At 39.4% G+C, this 26,957-nt stretch overlaps 1 protein-coding gene across 1 annotated transcript in view; it reads left to right on the forward strand.

Moving 5' to 3' along the window:
• Window positions 1-26,957, forward strand: part of BCAS1 (brain enriched myelin associated protein 1) — a 92,573-nt gene that overhangs the window by 29,785 nt on the left and 35,831 nt on the right. Inside the window, exons 5-9 of the mRNA XM_032774711.2 lie at window positions 10,022-10,165; window positions 10,981-11,025; window positions 18,095-18,244; window positions 22,569-22,604; window positions 22,966-23,178. Of these exons, the coding sequence (XP_032630602.1) occupies window positions 10,022-10,165; window positions 10,981-11,025; window positions 18,095-18,244; window positions 22,569-22,604; window positions 22,966-23,178 (588 nt within the window). The remainder of the gene's footprint in view (window positions 1-10,021; window positions 10,166-10,980; window positions 11,026-18,094; window positions 18,245-22,568; window positions 22,605-22,965; window positions 23,179-26,957) is intronic.

The following is a 26,957-nucleotide window of genomic DNA, read 5'->3' on the forward strand; positions in this document are numbered from 1 at the left end:
GCTGAGGATCTAGCTCAAATATTTTTATAACCTCTAGGGGAAAAGGAGATTATAAAAACTGGACACCTGTTTACCAGAATCTATGGAGGAAAAGGCAATTTTAAGAGCAATTATTATTTTGATAGCTCTAGCTTAAGTCCTCTACTTATACTAATGGTAGAGTATCACTAACTGCTGCCTTTAACAGCATTGACCATATCTTTGAACAGGTCTGTTTGCCTTCTGAATATATTATTGCAATATTGTTTCTAAAATAAGTCTCTCTTTTTTCTACTCTGAAATCCCCTCTCCCCCACCTGAGGTTTTGTATCTCAGTTCTGGAGGATCTCAGCCCTAGAATAAATCTATTTATCTTTTCTTTTCTTTTCTTTTCTTTTTTTAAAGGTTTGCCAGTTTGTTTTAAGATAAGAGTGTGAAAGAATAGAAGTTTATTGATAGCAAATGTGTTTTTATGCCTGTCCTTCAAAAATGGTGCACATCACTGGGTATCTCAGACAGCTAATTTATAACACATGGGATATAGTGCCTATGAACACTTGTGTATTTGTGTTCTGACTTGGACTCATGGAATCTAAAATCACTCACTGTTTAAAGCAGAGCTGAATGAATGATCCACAATGAATAATGTATTCAGTACATATTGCCTTTTCTTTCCGTTTGCAGATTATCCAGGGAAAGACTGATATTCTGCTAGTATTCACAAATATTTACTAATTTCTTCAAGATTAAGTCTTGGACTATAGCTGATTAGAATTGTTACCTTTACAGTTAAATATAAAATTCACAATTCATGCTTTGTTTGTTACTTTCTTTAGGCCAGGCCTATGCCATTTCACTTTACTAGGAATGGTTTGCTCATAGGCAAAACCCCTGAGAGAAGACAGAACTTATACCAGAAATAAAGAATATTTTTAGAGCTATAGCTTATGCCTGTTCCCCAAACAAAATAAGCTATATCAGCAAAACAATGTTGCTGGTATAACTGCATCTACAGCAGGGCTTTTTGCTGGTACAAAAATGTTGTAGAGAATCACACTCCTCGCTGACTGGCAGACACTTCTAGTTGGCCTATGATTCTCCTTTTTTATGTTAAGACTTAAGCAACCACAAAGCACACATTTCAAATTGCACACTTGATTATAGAATGTGCAGTGTACAGTTCATGCTGCGTTGGTTGGTGCAAGCAGTGAAATGTGAAGCATGCATTGCACACTGCAATACATAAACAGAAGTAGCTTTTCACTAAGAATTTGAGTTAAACATTTGCTTGTTGTGAACAAATTCTCACATGTGTAAATCTCAAGCATGCGAGTGTTTGCTAAAAGTGAACATCAATGCATCACAAACACAATCAAAGTAAATTTTTCCAACTCAAACAATTACACGTTAGAAATGTTTCTTCTATTCCACAGCTCTAGCTTGGCTACTTGGACATCTGCTACCCTTACTCATGTTGAATACTACCATCAACCCCAATCCTGTAAAGACCAATGCAAGTGAAATGAATGGGACTACCTGGAGTAGTAAAGTTAAGCACATGCCTAAGTATTTGCAGGATTGGGGCCTTAGTTTTCATATAATGCCTTTGGAATTCAGTGAAACTGCTTGTGGACTAACTCCCTGGGTCTGTAAATACTTTTAACATTAAGTATGTGAATGGTCCCAGTGAAGTCAGAAATGTGCATAGGTGCTTGTAGGGTAAGGGCCTCAACTGGACTCAATGTGAGAGTGAAACTTCAGCCTTAGCCTTGAATTTCCTGGCATTTCTTTGTATATTTGAGAGACAGAACACAAAAAGGCAGGAGGCGGGGGAGCCTGAGACCTTTTATGATGAGCCAGGAATGAACATTTTATAGCCAGATTAAAAGAGGTGATAAAAATGCTGTCAAATTTATAATTATCCTTGAGTTGCTGAGCTTTGCTTTAATTCCACCTGATTAAACTAAGGCTTGGCCTCTGTCTTCAAATACACACAAACTATGTTTCCTGTAAAACTGGTTACTTTGCATGTACTGTGGCAGAAGGATTAAGATTTAAAATTACATCAAAATTTCTCCCAAACAGCTGCTAATTTAACTTAATTGTTTCTGCACAATGTTACACCATGAAAAAGAAACTCAAGTTATTGCTCTTGGCCATTATCGTTTTTGCTGGATTGTGATTTGTAACCTCTATAAGAGCCTGTTCTAGTCAAAGCATCACTGAAAGTGAGCACCAACAAATAACTGATAACACGGCTGGTAAGTGAAGGATAGACTCCACAGTTTTAGCTTAGGAGTTGCACAAGCATTCAGTGTTTGACAAACCAGTCTTTATTTTCGTGGTCTACAAAACTACATTCACATTACAGCATAATTAAAACAAGGACAGGATTCATGAATTGATGAAGAATTTGCAATTTAAGCCAAAGAAAAGATAAATTATTTGCCTGAAATGTTTCACTGAGCCAGGATTCATACAAACAAAAGTGTTGGCAGGAATACATTCTTTTGATACGTTTCTCTAATGACCGAACTAAGATTATAGTATAAGTCCTTAATTACTCAAAAGCTTGGCTCCTTACAGAAATGCATTTATACAGCAACATTTAGCTCCTGATGCTGACTTTTCTCCTATGTTATTTCCAGAGGTTTTTTTCATTAGCATATGTCTTTGCACAGCACATTATGGAATGCGCTGATGCAGAGGTTTTTGTGGATATTTCAATATGGATCTAGAATGTGAGGTTCCATATTTATTATCTCCTCCTGACTTATGCTATAAAGGCCTGATGCTGCATTCCTTACTCCAGCTGTTGAAGGTAGCACTGGGCCACAATTAAAGCCCTCTATGAAGACCCAGGTATGGGTCTGAGTTTACAGCTTGAATGCTGATGGAGGCTAATAGTTTAGGGGAGCTTCTCATACCAAAAGGGTGATTACAGTACAAAAAGGTAACTGTATGTGAAACTGTCCACTGTCCAGAGAAAAAGGTGTCTCCTATGAGTGCAATTTGATTGTTTGCTCCTATGTGCACCTATTTTGTTGATGCAATTTGGTTGCCTGCATGTGAAAATATGAGCTTACTTATGCCGTGTGTGTGTCTATTGGGGGGAAAGGGTGATAGCGGATTTAGTTGTGCTTTGTGGCATGTTGGGTTTTGAGGTGGCTCTGGGTAGCATGGTGCCTCATGCTCTTTACATCCTTCACCTCTCTCTACACTGTGTAGTCTGGCTCTCATAAAGAGTGTTTCAGGTCAGCAATGAGATGCGTTGGAAGGGCTGTAGGAAAGTAGAACACCTACTCCTAGTTGACCAATGATGGTGCTTGGTTTTATGTGTGTGTGTGTCTCTCTCTCTTTCATTTCTATTTGAATGTGTGTGTGAGAGAGACAGAGAGAGAGAAACTCAGGTTAAAGTCACTAAACAATTCTCACTGAAGTTCTTTTGCTGATGTCACCCGTTTCAAGCACTCTGCGGAGGCTAGTTTTGCTTAGCAATGTATATTCTGCATCCTGTTGTTTTTTTTTGGCCTGGTGCCTCACACTTTACTGTCCCTTTCACATCTGAAGTAGAGCTAGCTTTTATCACATGTCCAGTACCAATATACACGGCATCTTTGGAAGAATGGTCACTGAAACTGGCACAGACTGCATGTGTTTTGCAGGGAACATACTGTTCTTGGAAAGGCTTTGGCCTGTAATTGGCTGCTGTACAGATTATTGTGTCAGGTCCTTGCAAGAAACTTCTAAATAGCCTGTTAAAATGTTCTGAGCCATTGCGATGTATATCTTTCTCTGGTATATTTGCAAAATGGTGGCTAGAGATTTAAGCAGGTAAAATCCTGTTATTGCTGATGAAACTTGTGTATTTAACTCCTTGCATACAGGTCTAAGAATGTACCCCACTCTGTGCACACTTCACAGCACCAAAGAAGCCCTCTAGTAAAGTTTTTTAATTGCATTCATGATTTCACATGCTCAGAATTCCTCACCCCTTCTCCCCTAGCCCACCACTTGCCCATACAAATATATGTTCCTTTGTAAATCATATGTAAATAGTTCTTTTAAAATTCTATGACACAGAGGAAGAAAATCTCAGAAACATGACCTAAAGGAATATTTCTTTGAAAAAGTGGAGACTGATTAAAAAAAAGCCTAATGGCAGGTTGATAGAAACCTCCTGTGTGCCATTATAACACCAGCTAGTCCTTTCTCTCAAGGTATTTCAGAGATACTACCTATCGAAGATACATTGGCAACTTTTTTTTCAATTTTGTGCCTCAAAGTGGGAACATCATCTCCTAATGGCTTTTACTACTTGTGTCACTGTTTTCTCTGCCTCTGGTAAATCCATACAGCAGTTTCAAGAAAATATACTGTATTATTATAAGTTGTTATTTGTACTGAAATAACACTTACAGGCCACTGCCAAGATCAGGGCCCCCTTGTGCTGGGCACTCTAATTACTGAGTGTGTGTGTATGTACATGCGTGTCTGTGTGCAGACAGACAGCCGCTGCTCTGAAGAGCTCCATCTAAATAGACAAGGCAGACAAAGGGTTGGAGAAATGTAATATTAATGTCATCTCCACTTTACAGATGAGGAATTATGCTTAGAGAGATTAAAGCCCAGATTTACACAGGTATTGAGGTACCTAAAGATGCAGATAGATGATTAGCTCCTAATGACTTCCAACGGGAGTTAGGTGCCTAATCTCCAAAGGTGCTTTTGTATCTACAGCTAGGCACCTATTTGCATTTTTAGGTCCCTAAAAACCTTTGTAAATCTGGCCCTCTGTGATTTGTCAGGAAGCCTATAGCAGAGCTGAGAAACAAACCCTAATTTCCCAAGTCTAGACCCTACCCTACTACTCAGAGATTTCTGGTGATCGGATTTCCATGAGTGTCCCTTTCTCATCTTGTCCCTCAGTGCTGTGCAAGAGGTGTGGACAGGCCCTGTATCAGCACTTGAGCGATGCTAGAATGTTCCAGAATGGTGTTCTGGTATTTCTGATGGGGTGTAATGAAGAGGGAGCACAATGAAGGAGGCCAGGAGGCCCAAAAAAGGGGGATAAGGATTCCGGGTCCCCCCCCACTGCCAGGTCTGAGCAGAGACCCAGAAGCCATGGCTTCTCATCACGGGCATGCCCAAGGCAGCAGTGTGGGGTGGCTTTGCAATGAGGGATCAGTTGCCTGCATCCTCACCCAATAGGGAGCCCCTGCTGGTGTTCTGGCACTGTGGGCTAGGAGGGGAGGCCAAGGCATGGCCAGGAAGGGAGGTGGCAGCCACTGGGTCTACACTCAGAGCCGGCCAAGGGGGAGGCTTGGGCACCCCTTCATTGTGCCCTGTCCCTGCCTTCCCTATGGTCAGCGCCACAGGTGCCCCCTTCTTCCCCCCAGGGTGAGGGGAGGCCCATACTGCTGCACAGGCTGAAGGGCCCTGGCAGGAGTATAGAGCCCTCTCATCCCCCTTTTGCTGCCAGTGAACACGTCAACTCACAGTGGTGACATCAGGGCTTCTTTTTTTAGGACTCAAGCACAGCTCTATATAGAGTCTTCATGCTAAACATCCTGCCCCCCGAGCAATTAACAGTGGTCTGCTCCACAAGAAGTGGAGGTACAAGAGCACAAGGAACCTTCCTTCCATACCCTCCTTATGCCCCAACTTATGTAGTACATCTAGAGACAAGGCTAAATTCAGTCCCTGTGCTCTCTGAGTGCAAAAAACCCCTTCCTCCCTACTCACAGGGAGGTGCTTGCTATCCATGGGAGTGGCAGGGAGGAGATGGGGCTGGGTCCCCAATGCTCCCTGTACCAGCCCATCAAGCAGGATTGTAGCACAGGAGGAAGCAGATTCCACTGATGGCTAGTGAGCTCCTGTGCTTATCCTGGAGCAGACAGCTTGATCTAACTATAAGTAAACGAATCAATATGAGTTCAGATGCATTTGTCTGCACTCTACTGCACTCATCACTATAGTTACCTAGACACTAAAGCACCTCCTCAAAATGCCAATAATTATAGCCTGGAGAGGAGGTAAACTTAGCTGAGGGAGTGAAAAGGGCAGTATGTCCTAATGCATTTGAAAATTCACTTCAATTTTAGTTTATTTAGTTCATTAGTGAATATGTCACCAAAGGGTACGGAAATATTTCTCTTTCTGCTGGTTTCTTTCCTTTTTTCATTCTAATAGCCGTGTGGAATGGAGGGTAAAAAACTAGTAACTGTTAAGATCTTAGGCCCCAAGTCAACAATGCATTGAAACAGTGCTGAATCAGAACATCAGTGAACTGAATACAGGAATGGACTACACTTACATCATTCCCACATGAAATCTCTTCTCTTGCCATGCTTTAGTAGATTATCATTAGAGATGGTTGAAAATTTTTGAACGTTCAAAATTTGTAAAAAAGTTTTTGATTTTTTTCCAGTTAGTTTTACAAAAAATATATGGATTGTCAAAAAATTGTAGGTTTGACATTTCCAAGAAAAAAATGAATTTTTTTTTTGCAAAAGAGTTTCTAATTTTTTTATTATGTTTAATAATGAAGCTTTGTTTCTGAGATGTAAGCAAAAATTAAAGAAAACTCCACAAACTCATTCAACAGAAAACAACCCAGAAGCGTTAAAGGCTCCAGGCTCCATATTGGTTATCTGACCTCTGAACAGACTTTGCATGTGTTGTCATTCCTTCAAGCATGACAGACTGGAGTCATGTAAAGCCAATGGAGTGTGCTGTTTGCCATGGAAAAGGAAGAGCAAGAAGAAATGGCAGGGTTAGTAACAGGTCTCTGAGCTGTACTTTGGACCCTGACCTGGATGCTGGTCTTTCTAATGTACTGTGTTGGTATTTTCAAGGCAAACCTTATTAATTATTAGTATTTAAGAACAGCAAAATCTCTTTCTTTGCATCTTATACTAGTTTGTTTGATGGTGCTACAAGAAAGCAAACTGACAGTGGGAACAACTGCCTGGTGGCGTCCTTACAGCAAAGGACTGCATGTGGTAAATTAGAGCTTATGAGAAAAGGAGGGTAGTGCATTAATAGAGTCATTAGTAGGCAAGACAGCTATTCAGTTTGGTGAGGAGCTACTCATCCTGGGAGGGTATAGTGCATCCCGGGCTGCACGCTTGCTCCCAGCAGAAATACCCATTTCCAAATGAACGGCTACTGAGCGTCTCCCTTCTATAGTGTGGATAACACCACGGTCTCCCCATATACCATTCCCCCATGCAGAAAAGCAGAGTGTGCATCTCAACAAAGACTCAATCCTGTGTCCATTGACGTTGATGGTAATGCTGCCATTGACTTCAATTGTGCAGGATCAAACATCCTATGTAAATCTCATCTCTGCGCTCTATCAGCATCAAGCAAGAATTTAGAACAACAAGAAGCCCAAGGTATGAAAATAACTTCATGTCCAGAACCACCAGAGCTGATTGGAAAATGGAATATATAACTAGCTATGTGACTTTTTACATGAAGTAACATGATTTCCAACTACCAGACATTAAGACAGGGACAACTTAGGACCCAGATTTTCCAAACTCTGCATGTGCAAAAATGAACAGAAGTAAATGCCTACTTTGCAAATGAACAGTCAATGTGACATGGTAATTTACACACTGGGGGGTGAATGAGGATCCTAGTGTCTACATATAAAGACTAAATTGTATGACATATTAAGGAAAAGGGACAAAACAAGCTATATTGTTAAGTAGTTTAAAAAAAATAAATTTGAAGGATGATTAACTTAATTACCTGAGGGTTCAAAGGTCAGATATTTATCTAGTGTAAATAGGCATGGCTGCGCTGACTTCCACTATATAATTATGATCTATTTAGAAAGGAGGCGCATTTCTCAGTCTTTAATCAGAGACATTTGATACAAGCAAAGTACAGAAAACTATCTCGATTAAAATTATATGGGGCCCAATTTTCAGTGGAACCTCAACCCAACCTCAGCTTGTATGAACATTTCTTTTGCATACCCAATCCATCTGTGTACTTGCATACCTAACTGGTGGGACGTTTGCTTTCTCACTGTGATCTTCTGTTAGAGATACATGGCAGGTGAGGTAATATCTTTTATTGAACCAGCTTCTGTTGGTGAGAGAAACAAGCTGTTGAGCTTACACAGAGCTCTTTTTTTGGGTTCTTGATTGATCTTCTACGTCCTGCTGCTCTTCATGTAGGCTTTTGAAATGAACACAATTGGGCCATCTTCTCCTCTCCCCTTTTGCAGTATGGAAAGGTGCAGAATTGCCCTAAACACATGGAATAGGAGTGGGGAGCCCCCAAGGAAGTGAGAGATAACTGTGCACCCACTGTGAAGTTGCTTCTTGTCCCTCTGGAAAAAGCTTAGCTCCCTCAAGATAGGTGGATATGGGCAGCCCAAAAGGGGAGGAGTTGAGGAAACAGCCCGTCTCTGTAATGTGTTCCCTTCTCAGGATAGAGTGCAGTTCGAATCATCACTTGTTATTGTTCCAGGCAGAGAAACACAAGCTGAGCACTCCCCCATGCCAGGAATTTTCAGCTGACCAGTTATAGCCATGGCCCTCGATGCCATCACAGACAGCACTATGGAAAGGCTAGAACAGGGGAGGGAACCTGGCTTATTGTTTGTGGGGTCACAAACTAACTTCTAAAAACTTTACTTATGTGATCAGTCCTACTTACTGCAACAGGACTGCTCACATAAGTAGGATTTGCAGGAGCAAGCCCCTAAAATAGATTATTAATGGAGAAAGGGAATCTGAATATTAATAAAGGGGGGAAAGAAGAATATGCCCAATCATTATTCAGAGTCGTTTATATGTAAGACACTGTAAACTGAAATTGAATTGACTCATTTTCATGTGTATAAATCCACAGAGTTATGATTAACTCTCTTTAGTGCTAACAAATACAAAGTTATCTACTAGGAGCAGATCCCTAACTGGTCTGGTTGCACTTTGCTAATCACACTGTTGTTTATTAGTTACAATGAGAACCACTGCATTTGAATTGTCTGCTAACTGAGCCCCTAAAGCCCAGAGCCCAAACCTGCAAGGTGTTCAACGTCCACAGATTTCAGTGCAGATGGGGATGGTCAGTACCTCTCAAGATGCACTGAGGACATTGCAAGGTCAAGACCTAAAGATGTGTGAGGACTCATGCTTTTATGTTATTCCTTTTAGGCCTTCATGCAAAAGATATTTGGGAAGGGGGAGGTGAATTTTTTGCACAGCTCTTTAGATAGTTTATGAGTCATCAGTGGTGCCAAAATTGTAAATTATGAAAACAGTCTTTAAGGGCCACATTTTCTAAGAGTTCCAGAGTTTCAGAAAAGCTTAACATGGTGGATATTGCGCTCTTTTGAAAATTAGGCTGTAAATGTGCTAACGGCAGCTACTAAGCACTTCTGAAAATCTGGCCTTTATTCACTGCCTATATGAGAAGCGCGTCTTTGAAAATAGATTTCCAATTCTGAGTGTGAGCATAGGAAGAACTGTCCTGATTATTCTGTTTGGAAAATCTGGCCCCTCATACATGAGAGACAGTTCTGTATGGCTTAAAAAGCTAGAGTTATTGTTGATGTTTGCTGGTGGTTTGAGAGGCTTTTTTAATATTGTTTGTGATTTCTAGATAAAAGTTATTTCTGGAAATTGCAGTATATTGAGGAGCAGAAGCTTTCTTTGTATGTTGTAATCAAACATTGCAGCTTCAAAGGCCAAAATCTCAGCCATTTGTTACCGTTCACAAGTGCTAAGCTATGTTAAATAGAAAAGGGGGGTTGTTTTGGATGCTTGCTATGTGTGTTATATTCTGTGGCTCAGAACAGTGTTCCTCTTGCCAACTGCAAATGCTTGGTACATTAGAAGAGAGGGGCAAAAAGATTTGTATAAATGCGCAATTGTTCTGAATATGTAGGCTGGATAAGTATGGCTGGAATTGGGGTTGTGACTCTTGAGAGCAACAGGATGCAAATCACAACTGTTACTTTTACATTCCACTGGAAATTAAACAAGCTGGGTCTGAAGAAACTGTGCTCCTTTTTTAGGACATAGAGGATTGCAACCAAAAAGCCGTGCAGCAAGGCTCAGCAGGTGTCAATACTGAGGAGGCAGCAGTAAAACAAGAGAACCCCAAGGCATTTGCCACAACAGACAACAATAATTCTGTCATGAGTTTCTTTAAAACGCTGGTAAGATTTTGCCTACAGTTTTGCTCTATAGGGAACACCTAAAAACAAAGACTGCTTATTAAATTCCAATCTATATGCATTTATGAATATCTAATATGTTCATTATCTTCGGTATCAAAGATTAATGTTGTAAAACTGAACTGATGCCTTAGAGAATGCTTAGATTGATAGGAAGAGAAAGAGACTATGCCATAGTTACTTAAAGGTATTGATTAGGAAAATGTCCTCTGCTCTTACAGACTGTTTTAGAACCCAAGTCATTCAGTTCTGTTAAAAATATTTTCCGTGACTTAAAACTTGCTTTGAAAATGTCTAAATATACAAACAAAACAATTGTCACTTACTGACTGCACAAATGTAAGTCAAGGAAGAGACAGGAAAACCATTAAGTACAAAGAAGAAGAATAGTTGTTAATGAGGGAGAAAGCTGGGTAATGAAAATACTAAATTAGCAATGCAAAAGGACAGCAAATGACATAGGTCATGATAGGGTTCACCTTTAGGGAATAATACAACCTGCAGGTTTGTCTAATGTATTTTTTATTTTGATTTTTTATCTTTTCAGACACTGTCTCAAAATTACATTCAGGAAATGAATTCACCTCATATTAATATGCAATAAGTCTTTCCCATTTGGAAAGCAAAGTAGAGTTTGCTATTTGTAGGTTACATGTGTATTCTTTCCCTTATTGTCATAGATAAGCCTGCTAGGTTCTAACTAACTGATGAAATTTCAGATCTTTCCTATTGAAAGAAGTTGAATTTGGACATATTTCATCCACTCTTACAGTATTTTGTTTTCTCAAATGTTTAAGGTTTCACCAAGCAAATCAGAAGCCAAAAGTGACTCTGAGGACAAGGTAGGCAGTTTGCTTGATGTTTTTCTCTCTGTCATTACCATTACAGTGTGCTCAGATTGGCTTCAATGCTATCCTTTCTTCTCCTGTGCCTTCCCTTCCTCTGTACATGAGGTTACTGTTTGTTGTATGAAACAAACAGTAACCTTTCAGAAATAAAATAAAAAAGAAGAAAGATGACCATAGACTAGTCTATTTTTTCCATTCCATTTCAAATACTGTGTTGAATGTACTACTTAATCCACTTCCCGTGTTAGACGTTTGAAGTTGTTTAGATTCTCAAACTAGATGAGTTTGGGATTTCTGGATGAAATTCTGGCTCCACTGAATTTAATTGCAAAATTCCCATTAACTACTATAAGGTCAGGATTTCTTCATGATTTTGGTATACAGCTATGCAAAGCTGCCGGTGAATATAGATATTTTTCTTGAGGCCTTGCATACAGGGCGACATTCTCACCTATTTGTACAGAGGGTCACAGAAGTCCTTCAGCACAGCAGAACTGTAGCTACTCTGTGCAGGGTGTGGCCAGCTGTGGATCAGGTCCATAGGAAGATGACAACACATTCTGCTCTTGCTGGAGCTGGGGGTCTAAACCAGATGCCATTCGTGGGAACATGCCCACAAGTGGTCTGATCTAACTGCCATTTTAGTCAGTGGGACGACTTCCAGTGATTTCAGTGGGACCAGACCTGACACCTTCATTGGTCACAAGTATCTACACTAAGAGCATGCTGTAGTTGGAGGGGCTGTACTGTTCCTGTAAGTAACTTAAACCTGCACCCTGCTCCTGGTTTTTGAGGTAAATTCTGTCCCCCTCCACCTCTGTATAATTCCCTCATTGATTCAGGCATTAGAGGACATGGGGAGGCGAGAGTCAGTTTCTCCATGATGATTTTAAAATAGGATAGAAAGAATGTCCAGACTCTTCTAATGTAATACAGCGTGCAGACTGCAGTCTCGCCTACAGTGACATTGCCTTCCCACTGCCTAGCAGCTCATGAAAATCAGCATAATCTATATAGGCACAGATTTTATTGGAGTTACGCTCCTTTATACTAGTTGAAGATATGGCCCGTTGCGTCAATTTCTACATGCTGTTACATCTAGAGTCTTGCCGCTCATGGTAGAAGAGTTATTCTGGATTTACACTGATGTAACAGAACAAAAATTGGCCCATCAAATGGATGAGCTACAGTAATCGTTGTTGTTGTAGCTCTGTGAAGCATTATTATGGTAGTAGTCTTATTATTGTGCAGATCTGAAACCTGGCATTGTCCAAAGTGTATACATCTAATTTGTGAAGATTGCATATGTTCTGGAAGCTGTTTTTAAAAGTACAAATCATTCTAATAGAAACAAGTATGCCTTGAAGGACTGCTCTTGATCCCATTTTGAAATCAGTGTCAAAAATCCTAATGGCTTCATCAGTGGCAGAATTGGACCATCAGAATGTATAATGTAGCCTACAGGAAAACTGTTGACAGTGTGAATTAGACAAGAATTCCCGGTGAACCTGGTAATCAGTTCATATGACTATAACTAAATAACCTCCTATATTATTTTTATTAATTAGATTTTATCAAATGCATTCAGGGAAATAGCATAAAGAGAATAAAACAGTTTAAAAAGTAGCATTGGACTTCTGTATATTCAGTAATAAAAAATAACCGTTAATGTATTTCTTCTTTTATACCAATTTCCTGCTATTCTTTATGTCCCTTTAATTCTTAACAACCAGTCAAATTTTGACAGTTTGGACATGTAATAGGTCATGCACACAATTACCTAACTTGTCCACACAACTCTGTCAACTGCCTCTAACTACCAGGGATGAAATTTTCAAAGGAGACAACAGAAGTAACGCACCCAAATCCAATTGAATTTCAATGAGATTTGGATACCTAGCTGTCTCAGGAGCCTCTTCAAATCCCAGCCTACATAGACAGTTGCATGCCTGACTTTGTGAAAATCAGCCTGATATTTCTGCAACATATGAGTGTAGATATAGGCACACTCAAGTTTGGAAACAAATATGCTGTTTGGGTTTGGTTTGCTAACACGCCTGTAAAAGTAAACATGTCCGGGTGTCTCTAGCAGGATATGAAAATCAGCCTTTGTGCACAATATACAGAGATTGCTGGGAGTGCTTCTACAAAGAACACATTTTTAATTCTGGAAAAAAGATTATTGGAAGTAAAACCACGACTAAGCATTTAGATTGGCAAGACAAATAAATCCTTACTTCTGGTGAGAAATCACATTTTCACCCAATTCAAGAACAAAATAAAATAAAAAGAAGATAACATTTTGTGTGTTTGTTTTGTTTTGCACTAAATTTTATTCCCCCCTCCCCTCCCATTTCAAAATCTGTTTGGTAGGAAAAGAGCGAGGAACAAATAATGAATTTATGATAGTGATAAATTCATAATCAATGATTTTGCTCAAAACAGGAATTATGCCACTTTCACCATATTAAAAACCCTGTCAGCAAACAGGAGTACTAAAATTTGACCCTAGTTCTAGTTAGGGCTTGGTCCTTCCCTTAGTTAAATCAATGGGAGTTTTACTATCAATTTCAGTGGGAGCAGGCGCAGGCTTTTCTTCATGAATACAACAGGGAACAGTTTTTATAGTGCAACCACTTTGTTCACAGAATAAGTTCTCTCTAAGTATGTGTCTTCATTGCAGAGTTAGCCCATACTCTTACCTGCATGTTGCCCCTAAATCCACTCGTGCCCTCACCCAACTTCGGTTGTGCTTTCAACCCAAGCTAGCTGGCACAGCTGGTACTATGGGTTAGAGTCCAGGTTCCACTTCATCTCGAACTTGTAACCCATCCACTTTGCAGTGAGGATGCATTTGAGTTCTGATAGTCCTCCAGGGTCTTCCCACAATCCCCCCCAGGACAAACAGATTCTCCCACAATTCACTGGGAAGGAATCATAGAGCATCTCTTCTTACTGCAGCACAAGAACCATGGGATATGCCCCCAGAAGTCTTAGTGACACACAACTGTGTGCAGCACAGTGACGACAAAGTAACTTGGATCATAGAATCATAGAAGATTAGAGTTGAAAGGAAGTCATCTAGTCCAACCCTCTGCTCAAAGCAGGACCAACCCCAACTAACTCATCCCAGCCAGGACTTTGTCAAGCTGGGCCTTAAAAACCTCTCAGGATGGAGATTCCATCCCTAGGTAACCCATTCCAGTGCTTCACCACTCTCCTAGTGAAATAGTGTTTCCTAATATCCAACGTAGACCTCCCCCGCTGCAACTTGAGACCACTGCTCCTTGTTCTGTCATCTGCCACCACTGAGAACAATCTATCTCCATCCCCTTTGGAACCCCCTTTCAAGTAGTTGAAAGCAGTTATCAAATCCCTCCTCACTGTTCTCTGCTGCAGACTAAATAATCCCAGTTCCCTCAGCCTTTCCTCATAAATCATGTGCCCTCTGCTGGACTTTTTCCAATTTTCAACATCCTTTTTGTACTGTGGGGCCCAAAACTGGACGCAGTACTCCAGGTGTGGCCTCACCAGTGCTGAATAGAGGGGAATAATCACTTCCCTCGATCTGCTGGCAGTGCTCCTACTAATGCAGCCCAATATGCTGTTAGCCTTCTTGGCAGCAAGGGCACACTGTTGACTAATATCCAGCTTCTCATCCATTGTAATCCCCAGGTCCTTTCCTGCAGAACTGTCGCTTAGCCATTTGGTCCCCAGCCTATAGCAGTGTCTGGGATTCTTCCATCCTATGTGCAAGATGCTGCACATGTCCTTGTTGAACCTCATCAGATTTCTTTTGGCCCAATCCTCCAATTTGTCTAGGTCACTCTGGACCCTATCCCTACCCTCCAGTGTATCTACCTCTCCCCTCAACTTAGTGTCATCTGCGAACTTGCTGAGGCTGCAATCCATCCCATCATCTAGATCATTAATTAAGATGTTGAACAAAACTAGCCTCAAGACCAACCCCGGGGCACTCCGGTTGATACTGGCTGCCAACTAGACATAGAGCCATTGAACACTACTCATTGAGCCTGATGATCTAGCCAGCTTTCTATCCACCTTATAGTCCATTCATCCAATCCATACTTTTTTAACTTGCTGGCAAGAATATTGTGGGAAACCGTATCAGAAGCTTTGCTAAAGTCAAGATATAGCATATCCACCGCTTTTCCCATATCCACAGAGGCAGTTATCTCATCATAGAAGACAATCAGGTTGGTCAGGCATGACTTGCCCTTGATGAATCCATATTGACTGTTCCTGATCACCTTCCTCTTCTGTTGAGTTGAATCACACTGTCATAGGATTAGCTGTTTTTTTACAAGTTGTTATTGGCCAAAGTTATCCACTTGACTGGAACAAATCTGCCCTCAACTGAACCATCTATTCAACCCTATTCAACCCTTCACAGTACTCCTGAACTTGTCCCATTATGTTCAACCATTTAGTAGAGCAATGGGAATATCAAGAGCACTGCAGAACAGAAAAAGGTAAAGAAGAACTGGTCATTGTTAATCTTAATAGCAAACTCAACTATCATATATAAAAGATCCAAGAAATAGGATGCAACAGTTAGGGGCAACTACATATCAAGGAAAGATCTAGGTGTCAGGATGATATCTAATTCTATGTCAGCTTCAGAGCTTCCTGCAAAATACTTCATATTATCCTGCATGATCCAGTGAACAATAGTGTCTTTAATTTAATTGATGGCACTGTAGGCCAAACAATATTTATTGCTTTGGGACCTGGATCACTCAGTGTCAGGAGCAGCGCCAGGGTTTTTGGCACCCTAGACGGAGGGCCGGCTCGCTGGTCCCACGGCTCCAGTGGACCTGCCGCAGGCGTGCCTGCGGATGCTCCCACCGGAGCCGTGGGACCAGTGGACTGTCCGCAGGAACACCTGCGGGAGGTCCACCGGAGCCGCAGGACCAGCAGACCGTCTGCAGGCATGCCTGCAGGAGGTCCACTGGAGCAGTCTGCCTCCCTCTCCAAATCCTGGTGCCCTAGGCGACCGCCTAGGTCGCCTAAATGGAAGCGCCGACCCTGCTCAGTTTTCTTGTGGTTTCTATAAGTCAGTCAACTCTGATTGGTCAAAAGCCTGTGATCAGTTGTTTTCATTTTGGATTTGATTGGTCTAATCTGGCATGTTCATACTTTTGAATGTATTAGGCCTGATTTTGACTTCATTTATGTAGATATAAATATAAATCAGGAGTACCCTGTTTGCAACAAATTAAGTTACAGTGGGATAAGAGATCAGAATTAAGACATTTGCAAATAGCAAAGAAAACAAATGTAGATTTAAATAAATATATTCAATTAAATATATTCAATAAAAAAATAAAATGTAAATAAAATGAAACATTTTACCATTCCACCTAAAATGAGATTATCACAATAGTCCCTTCTGGCTTTATAATCTATAATCTTAAAGAGCATGTATAATACACTGCATGTTTTTATTGAACATCACTTTACTTTCATACATTTATAAAATGGCTGAATTTTTCTAAGAGGTGGATAAAGGAGAAATCTTAACTGGTGTTACCTGTGAACTCCATAGAGTATTGGCATTAATGTTATTACATTAATGGGGTTAGTTGGGTTCAGGAATTGAATTGGCCAAAAAGTTGTATGCATGGTTTGCAAAAACATAGTATTCTCTATTTTTAATTAATAAAAATTCAAGAATTTTTTTTTCATGAAAACCCCCCTGAAAAACTTGGTCTGAGAGGATTTCCCCACTACCACCACCACATTCTCTCTCTTCCTCTTCCCTTCCCCATCACCTCTTATTATTTTGCCACTGAGAAAGACTGAGGTGGAGGGATTAAAAACTTGGAAATAAATCACAAATTTGGGTTTGGGTTTTTTTTCCCTTTTAAAAATAGGAAAATTTCAACAACATCCAGAAAGTTTTCAGCTTTGAAAAAAGCCATTTTTTATCTAAGAATTCCAAATGAAAGCTTTCATGCAGCTCCACTCAAGAGGTTTTCCCAGAGTCCCAGACCGGTTAGCTATTTTAACAGACCAGCCTTCCTCAGACAGTCAATGTATTGTAAGTGGTTTTGGTCTGGAAATTCCAGATGTTTGAAGCCATACTTCTAGCTCTGGTATCAGAGAGTAGGATACTCCTGATTCATGCTCAGGTTGGAAGATCATTTCCAGAAGCAATGTCCTCTTAAGGGAATATACAATAGAGTGACTTTAAAACATTTACTTCCTGATTTAAGAATGTTAGTAACTGCCTACTTCCTAATTTTCTCTGTTTTTTTCAACATGGCTGGTAGATATTTGCATAAGTGTTTTACACATTTCCATATATCTCAGAATGTTTTGCACATGCATTTTAGATTAATGCATTAATGCAAGATTAATGCATCTTTACTATTTATACATAATATTCAGAAACCTTTTTTATATTATCAGCAGTACATCATTAGAAAAATCCTAAATAATAAAGATAAACCCTGACCCTGCAAAGATTTGCACACTCATTTAATTTTAAGTGCATGAATAATCCATCTGAACTCAAAGGAACTATTCATATGCTCAAAATTAACTACATGCTTTAATCTTTGTAGAATTGCGGCCTTAGCATAATGATGAATTTGGGGCCAAATTCTGATCTCATTTATACTAGTTTAATCTGGAGTGAAATTAATCTTGGGTTTAATTGGTGTAAATTAATTCAGACTTTGGCCCACTGGACTCAGATTAAACATTCATATACAAATTCGTCTCTCATTTGTAACTCTGTTCAAATCACCTAAATTCCACTGAAGTAATAGAAGGAGGTTTGCCAAGTGATGACTGCCAAATTTTGCTACTGTTCACCTAAAACAAAGTCCATGGGAACTGAGAGATAACTCTTAAACAAAACATATAACATTCTTTTGGCATGTTATTGTCCAAGTGGATGAAATGAAATGTTTGGCTTTAATACACCACATGTAAGTGTTTTATTATGTATTAATTAATACTTAATTATGTATAATTAATAATGCATTAAAGGAAATGGAGTATATAATAGACTATGAATGCTGTTGCACAAAAGGAATCCAAAGTGGAAAAGGGCCATGGTGGGCATCTCGCTCAGAAGACAGCAGCAGAATCCCAAGCTAAAGGAGCTAAAGGAGCCAAGAAAAAGAAGTCAGAGAATCCCAAGTTAGGACACAAAACATTTAGCAAACTCTTTAGGCATAAGGTCTGTATATGATTTTAGCAAAAGTGGAACCCTGAACAGTAACAGATGGCTCTTCTCGCAGGGTGAAGTATTAAAATGATTGGATTTAATATGGTGCAACTGAGATCGGAATCTGGTCAACTCTTAAATACTTTGAAAAATAATTACATGAGCATATACCTAAAACCTATGGGGAAAAAATGTTTTGCAATATGGAAAAACTTCCCTCATATACCATCTGTGAATTCAGGATTCTGAAAGAATCCCTCTAATCCACTAAAACCTATGTTTTTTTATTATTGTAATAAGTCATTAACACTAACTAAACTTACAATGGCCATAACCAGAATACATAGAAGATTGGTACTGACAAACAATGAATTCTGGTGAGGGGGAAAGATTTCCTTCAGTGGGATACTAGCTCTGAAGGCCCAATCCAACTTCGACTGTGACAATGAAAAAATTCCCATTGACTTAATTGGTCTATTCACATGCTTAAGTAAGGCATATGCATAAATCCTTTGCTGAACTGGGGCGTATAACCCCAAACATGAATTCAGTAAAGCTGGTTGGAAAATGGGATATTTTTCCTCTGAAATGCTTGAATTTTCATTGTAAAACTGAAACATTTTTTGGCTGAAAACTGAATTTTGTTTTTGGTTAAAAATCTTTTTCGTTTTTCCTAATGAAAACTTGAGGAAAGCAGACACTTTCCCTTACAAAATTTCATGTAGCTGAAAATCCAGTTTTTCATAGGAAAAAGGAGTGTTGACAGAGAATTTTCAACCCAGTCGTAGCATTCAGTGTGTTAGATCTTAATTAAAGTTTTTGTCTTAACAAGGACGATCAAGATTTATGTTGTGATGCACTGTGGCTGGGAGGCAAAGAACAGTAGCATTATATCCCAAAGAATGTAGAATCAGAAGTCTACACTGGGGGGAGGGGGTTGACCTAAGATACGCAACTTCAGTTACATGAATATCATAGCTGAAGGTGGCGTATCTTAGGTCAATTTACCTGGCTGTGAGGACAGCGGCGAGTCGACCGCTGCTGCTCCCTTGTCGACTTCACTTCTGCCTCTCACCGCAGTGGAGTTCCAGAGTCGATAGAGTGATCAGGGATCGATTTTATCACATCTACACTAGACGCGATAAATCGATCCACTCAGACGCCTACTTGCAATGTTTTGAGAGTAGGGGGCTTTTATAATAAGTAACTATGTTAAGGGCTAGAGGTGGGGAGGAACCCCTTCAAAACTAAAAAGAACATTTTTTTCTCCATTGTTCACTAAAAGTTCCATGTTCCTTCATTTTTTTCTAGTCTGGAAATGTTCAGTCTCATTAAATCTCATGGAAGGGATGACAGTCTTGCCGCTGCAGTTAAAACTGTTGGGGATTGTCTAGACTAGGAAAATAGGTCATGTTTTGAAAACATGACATCTAACATGTTTTAACTAACATGTTCTTAAATAGTGTAGAGTATTTAATGCATTTAAAATAAGTTAGCTGGTCACATCTACCCCATAGACCTCCCACTAGTGTCAAACATGACTAGCTAATATGTTTTTAAAAGGTATTTATAAATGCACACTTTTTATGTTGAATCTCACTCCTCCTTCTGTGGGGATTTTTTATTGTGTTTTTCAAAGTGTGGGGGTGTTTTGTATTTAAATATAAAAGAAATTACCACACTATAAAACAAGTGTAAATAATATTGGGACTACAACTTGTGACACTCGCCAATGAAAAAGGTAGAAAGTTCAAAGTTGAGGCTAAAACCATACCCCATTAGTTGTGGCAAAGATCTCAAATCAGGACACTACCTTTTGTGCCACCACAGCAATGTCAGTCCTTTGTGTTGGTTTGCTTCAAAGTCTGAAATTACTGACATTAGTAACTTAACAATGGAGTGCCTCGTGTCTTAATTTCTGGTCCTATGACATGACAAACTGTAATTTAAACATGACATCTTCTTAGGCAATTAGATAAAGTACTAATGTATTTTAAATGATGGCTAATTGGTTTAATGAAATGTAACTATGAACACTTCATTTTGAGAACACTTGGCTACTCGGAGTTTTTTGCATTTAATAGTCTTGTTAGCTTCAGTAATAATCCTGAAGTATCCATCCTAATTGAAAGAGGATAGCAATGGTTGAGATTTTTTTAAAAAATCCATTGTTTCTCAGTGCTGTCACTTCTATAAATACTAACTTCTAGTCAAAATAAGCATATTTAAAAACAAGTTCCAATGTTGCTTGTGAGCAGTAACTAGAAACATGTTAAGCCTGGTACCCTGGGATTTTAATAGCTTTGATGGGATTCTCCCAGCTGAATCCCTGCGCATCACTAATTTCAGATCCTGAGTGTATGTCGCTTTATGCTCAGATCTAGTTTTTAAATTGATTGATTTATGAAATTCCATCTGGGGTGGCGAGAAATAGTTAATTAACTTTCAGGTGCTACAGTTGAAGTCAGCTTCCAGCATTCACCCTGGAGTTCTGTAAATTACTCTGGATCATTGGAGCTAACCACAAAAGGGGAAGTTCATGTCTCCAGCAGAACACTCACACCTGTTCTTTCAAGAAATCTCCCAACAGCATGGCAGGGTGCCTAGAATTAGAGAAGCACAGAGCATTTGTCTATATTCTAGTTTATTGCTTCTGGATTCTGTAAAAGGAAGAGAATTTCCTAATATAAGCTTCCCTATAATTTGGAGTGAGCAGCTCAAGGGTCATGATAACTGGTTCCGTGAAGTTTGGATCTGGTTGCATAAACTGCATGCTGCAAGGCTGCCAGTGTCGCAATAAACCCAAAGATCACACTTGTCATGTGAACAAACTCCCAAATCAAAAAGCAAATCCCAGCCAAGACCATTGAGTTTTGCCTGATTTTTTACATAAAATTATAAATTGGCCCCGATAGGGAACTCTGTAGGGAGGAGGGGTGGGGGCAATGGAATCAACCTCCAACCACCAGTGCCGCCTCTTGGTAGCCACAACACTGGTTTACAGACTGGAAATTCCTAGCCCCTGGGTCCACATAAGTGTGGACCTCCTGGATTCTTCCCTAGGCTGCCCCAATGGTCTGCTCTGTTGATCATATTCAGAGATGCTATATTCCAGGCACACTCCATGGCCTTTAAAGTGCAGAGATGCCCCCCTGTGTGACCATTCTCTCTTCGCCGCCCCTCCCCCGGCATAGCTTTACTTCAAAACGCAAGTGCTTTAAAGGTGTGTGCAGACCTTCTGAACTTGAGTAAATGTTACTCCCTAAAGTTCTCAAGAGTACAGAACATTTGCCTTCAGTACTGAATTAGGGCGTACAGTGCTGTGCAAAACTCTGCAATAAGACCTGATGCTCAAACAATCATCACAACAAAAATCAACTTTCACTGTCATTTGTAATGGGCATAACTCAAATATTACCCAGGCCTCAAAACAGAAATTAAAAACAAATATGACACGGCCCAAAATCCATCCTAGACAATTCTCTACATCAGCCATACATAGTATAATCAGATCCAGCTCCATTTAAAGGCCTGATTAAGCAATTATTGCAGCACTATTTGAAATATCTTATCTGCATTTTGCTACAAAACATAGACCGCAGTATAGCGTTTATCACTCAACATTTCTTATCCCAGAAATTAAGACCCAGATTTTCAAAGACACCATTTTGCGAATAGTCCCCATCTGTAAACATAAACCAGGGTTTGTACACATGCATTGAGGGTTGCATGTGCATACGCGCATATGCAGGCACACACACACAAATGTGTGCCTTTGAAAAGCTATGTCTACTTTATTTTTTTAATTTGTTATAACTTATACTAGGAAATGAGTTACAAGTCTGTGAAAATAAGTGCGCCAGACCTGGCCACAAAGCACCTGACATGAAACTCCAGTGTTTCTAAAGATATAAATAATTGGGTGGGGAAAGGACACAGAATGCACCAAATAAAGGTGACTGGTGTACTAGTAGATGAGTTTGAGTTTGGTGATTTCCATAAAGTAAGTATGAAAGCCCAACACCTTTTAGTAGCCAGCTCTACTACAGTAAGGAGAGCTGATGTAGTGTGTATCATTCTCTATTAAAGGGCAATTCCTGTAGGTCAAGCAAAAGGTTTATTGCTGGAGCTGCTCAGACTACAGCTGCCTTGTTTCTTAAAACGGGTAGGTAGAAGCAGGGGCGTCCAATTCAATTTCCATGGCAGCCAGAGTCTGGACTTTCACACACACAAATATTCACTGAAAAGAAAATGATTAGAGATACAACCAATTCCTAAACTGTGAAGAATGGTATTGTTCAAAACAAATTTGCTTTTGTGTTTTGTTTCCCTTTAGTCCACAAAAGAGGCCCAACAGACAACTAATACCCAAGTGAGTAGGTTTACTTATAATCATCCATACATGATGCTGTCATTTTTTTAACTGTCACTGCCACATCCAGTCTGACACAATGTATGAATGTAACAGTTAACCGTCTTTGCAATGGATGGATTTCTACTTCATTTACATCTTCCTTGCCGTGAGTTCACTGCATTACTTAACTCTGAAGCGTATGGCAATGCAATTTGTATGGGTGATGCTGTACAAGTTGTGTTGCACCATGTTATATTTCTTGGGTAATCGTGGTTCATTGGGTCATAGCTATTGTCATGAGTGATGCTTGAGTGTGTTTTGAGTCTGTTTTCCTTACAAAGTTTTAATGATGCTGTAACGATTTTCTGTATGTCTCTAGGGTGCTGAACAGCCTGTCACCTCTGTCAATGTAAAATCTGAAAAAAATGCCCCTCCCGCTCAAGAATCACAGACGACAAAGCAGAATGCAAAAGCCTCTGAACCTGCAGCTCAGCAGCAGGCAACAGCAGCAACTACCGAAGCCCCTAAAGATATGACTAAGGAGAGATCTGCACCTACTTCAACACCATTGAGCAAACTCTTCTGGAAAAAGGTATGTCTAGATTTCAGAATTGTTTCCTCTGCTCCCCACCTCCCCAGTTTTGGGAGATAATATAACTGGACTCCTGATGAAGGAACCAAAGCCAAGAAGTTAAGCAGAGTCACATTTTTAAACAAGGTAGGTAAGTGTGAATGTCTGTGCAGTTACCACCATTTTGCATGTGCCTTTTGCAGTTGCATGTGCAAATGGCTATTGATGGTTATTTGCACATGTATTTACTTTACTAATGTGTGGTTATTACTCTTCTGGAAAAGTCTTATATGATTTAATAAAGAGTAATAACTTTCTGTAGAATTTTTGAACTAACCCTATGAATAGGTGATATAAATCTCTATTAAATGATATCGATTGGTTTAAAAATCCTTTAGAGATTATATTATTCTTTAATAAATTCTATAGGTTTTTAGAGTAATTTCCATAGAAGTCTATTTCTTTTTATAGGAATCACTTGATTTATTTGTTTAACTGTCTGAAAATCTGTCCCTCTCTGGGTCTGTTTCTTCTACTGGGTTTCAAACAAGAATGAACTTGCTTATACGTTTGTGGGTTCAGATTGACCGTCTGGGAGCCCTTAGTTCTATATTTGATAGAAACTAGCAGGAATTATGAAAATTAAACTGCAATTTCTATGGTTCTTTGTGATATGTATACAAAAAGCTGAGCCCTTACTAATTTTATTTACCAGAGGAACTGCACTTAACTATACTGAATCATAGTATTGTGAGTAACTGCTCTCCTGAGCTACTATTCAGATTTAGATGCCAAAAATGAAATGCTCCCAAATAAATAGATACTGATTAAATGAAGTGCATGCACTTCATTTAGTCTATAATTTCTGTGCTGGACAGAGGAATTGGAGACATAATTTGTGTATGCCACTAACACTGAACATTTATGGTGCTTACTAGTTCACAGATGAAGCAAGCATGATTTGCTTGTTTCATTTCACATCCAAGGCAGTTTAAAGCAGTTGTCTGGGTATATTATTTTGCTATGGCATTGGTTGAATCAGGTATTTGTAATAAAAGGAATCCTGTAGAGTGAGAAAAGAGATATCTGAGAGCTTTCATATTGTTACGGAAGCCATATCCACTTTCTGAATATATTTGGCTCAGCAGAGATGCATACTGAGCCTCAGGATGGGATAAGAAGAGAAACAGCTGAAGACAAAGGGACAAATCCATTATGTTGTGAATCCATTTTCATCAATGGGAGTTGTACCAGAAATTCACTTAGTCCAAGTTGTCAATTTTTAATAAATAAGTAACCTAGTCTACTGTGTAAGAGGAGGAAAGAAGGGAAATGGAGATCTGTCCCTGAACATTAACTCTCATTGAAGATTTATGGGCCAAAATTCCATTAGGACTAATAAATGAGATTCTACAAAGCCTCTGCACTAGGGGAGTCCCACTAAAGTCTTCGTCTGAGGGCTTCAATTGGACTCAAGTAGTGCAGAGGCCTTCTGCACTGTGGTGAGTTTCACCCAGTGTGAATATCAGCTTCCCTCACACACCACAACCCTGCCCAAATATGTCACACCCAGGCAACTCCCTCCATTTTTTTTTCTTTTTTTTAACCTCTGTCAATCTGAAGAGAGACTGAAGGGGTTTAAAGACATCTCAAGATCCTTCCAGGCATGTCGGACATCTTTGAGCACACAAAAAGGGCTTGACCATCCTACCTAATGTTCCTTGTGGCCCTCAAAATTTGGAACAAAAATAAACACTATTACTGCAAAACAAGAGTCCCACAGGTGCTCTGGCTCCATCCTCACTCCAGCTTTGGGTTTATTATGTTCCTCACCATCCAAATGGTTTTGGGTGATCAGAGTGGAAATTTGCCCCAGTAGTGAACAGGGGCTAGAGAGAGCTCAGCATATCTCTGTGCAGACCTAACATAGATGGCAGCAGATATAGGTGACCATCAGAACTTTGACTATAGATGGGCCTTCTCCAAATGTCTGACTCTAAAGACCCCTGAACTTTTCAGGTCTTTGAAACCTGGACCCAAATTTTGCTGCATGGGTCCATTTCTGCCTAATTTTGAACTATCCAAACTTCCTGATTCTGCAAACTTTGGCTGGAAGTCTTATGAGAACAAGATGTGTTGTGAGATTTCTAGTCTTTCCTGCATCCAGATGGGTTAGAAATATCATGAGCTAACAGGAGCCAAATAAAGGGATAATGAAAAATAAGAGAAATTGGGGAAATTGCCCAACTTTTACAAAGCTCAGAACAATTCTGTTTTGAATTTTATCTGAAAGCCCTGTCTTGTCTTTTATTTAATCCAAACCAGTGTTTGTCTAGCTTTAAAAGTCTCTTGACTTTTCTCAGACAAGTTGAAAAATATTTGCATTGTTAGCTGAACAGGTGTTATTTTTAAATGTTTTATTTTCTCAGTAGGAAACAAGACATATTGTAATGACTTCATAATAAAATTCCTGGCTTGGCTTTAATGATTGAAATAATGCATTGCACCAGTCTACAACTCCCTGTGGGATGTTCATGTTAATTCATGTTCCCTCGCTCTCTCTCATTGTAATGTAGCTGATTTAAAAATATATGAAAATATATCTTTTGTCTCCATTAATGAACTAGTTGTTGTCAAAGAAAGGTTGATTGTCATGGAAGAATTATTTTATCTTATCTCATACATGGCAGGCACAATCAAAATTAGGCTAATTAAAAATACGAACCAGGTTCTCAGCTGGTTTGAATTAATTCTTCATTGATTCCAGTGGAACAATGATAAATTACACCACCTGAGCTTCTGATGCTATATTCTGTTAATTTAAACTAATCTTTGGACCCAGTTCTTCTCCCACAGACACTGTTTTACAGTCATTGAAGTTTATCTTGTTTACAGGGGTATAAACCAGTGGGAAATTTAGGCTTTTTGTCTTTTGAAAATCTTACTCTTCTCTCTGTTTGAGAAATGGGTACTGTAGGTCAAATCCAAACCTTACATTGGTGCAAACTCCATAATAACTCCATTGATTGGACCAGGGAGAACTGAATTCAATGGAGTTACGAGAGAAATAAATGGATGTAGTTGAGAACAAAATCTGGCGTTTATATTTAGTTGTTTTTTTAAAAAAAAATTTACCTGTTTGGTTTGAATGATTATCCCTTACCAGCAAAAGATTTGTGTCACTTCTTTAGGTTTTCTTGATAGAGGAAGATATTCTATTTCCTTTAACCAGGAATCTTGGTGACCTAATCAGCTAAGGCCAAAGAAATGCATAACTGCATAAAATGATTAGACTCATAGGTTAGCCTGAAATTCAAGTTGCTTTGCTTATCTCTAGAAGGAGCTTTCACTTCAAAATAGAACGAATGAAGTGACTGTCAACAGACTGTAGTGCTAATGCTTTAATTAGAGCTCGGCAAACAGTGCAAAATATCTGTGAATGCTTGTTTAACTTTCCAAATTAATTCACTTCTGCTGTGTTTGGCCCCGTTTTCTGATCGCTTTCCAGGAATATTCTCACAAATGGCTAGAATGTTTGCCAATGTAGCCTAATTTTTAAGCAAATTATGATTATTAACGGACAAGCAAATTTTGCATTTGTAATCACAAGTATTTGCACTGGAAACCTGATTCCAGGACTTGAACGTGTCTAGGCATAGAAATATACCATATGGCCATTTTGAATATAGAATAATTACAAACCAGCTGCAGGCTAAGAAGGATTCGGGGAAATTGGTCAATAAATTATCTCAAATAATGGATACATTTTGGAGGGGAAAATCACAATTTGAAGCTGTTAC

Source organism: Chelonoidis abingdonii, chromosome 14 (assembly GCF_003597395.2).
Source record: "Chelonoidis abingdonii isolate Lonesome George chromosome 14, CheloAbing_2.0, whole genome shotgun sequence".
Taxonomy (NCBI): Eukaryota; Metazoa; Chordata; order Testudines; family Testudinidae; genus Chelonoidis; species Chelonoidis abingdonii.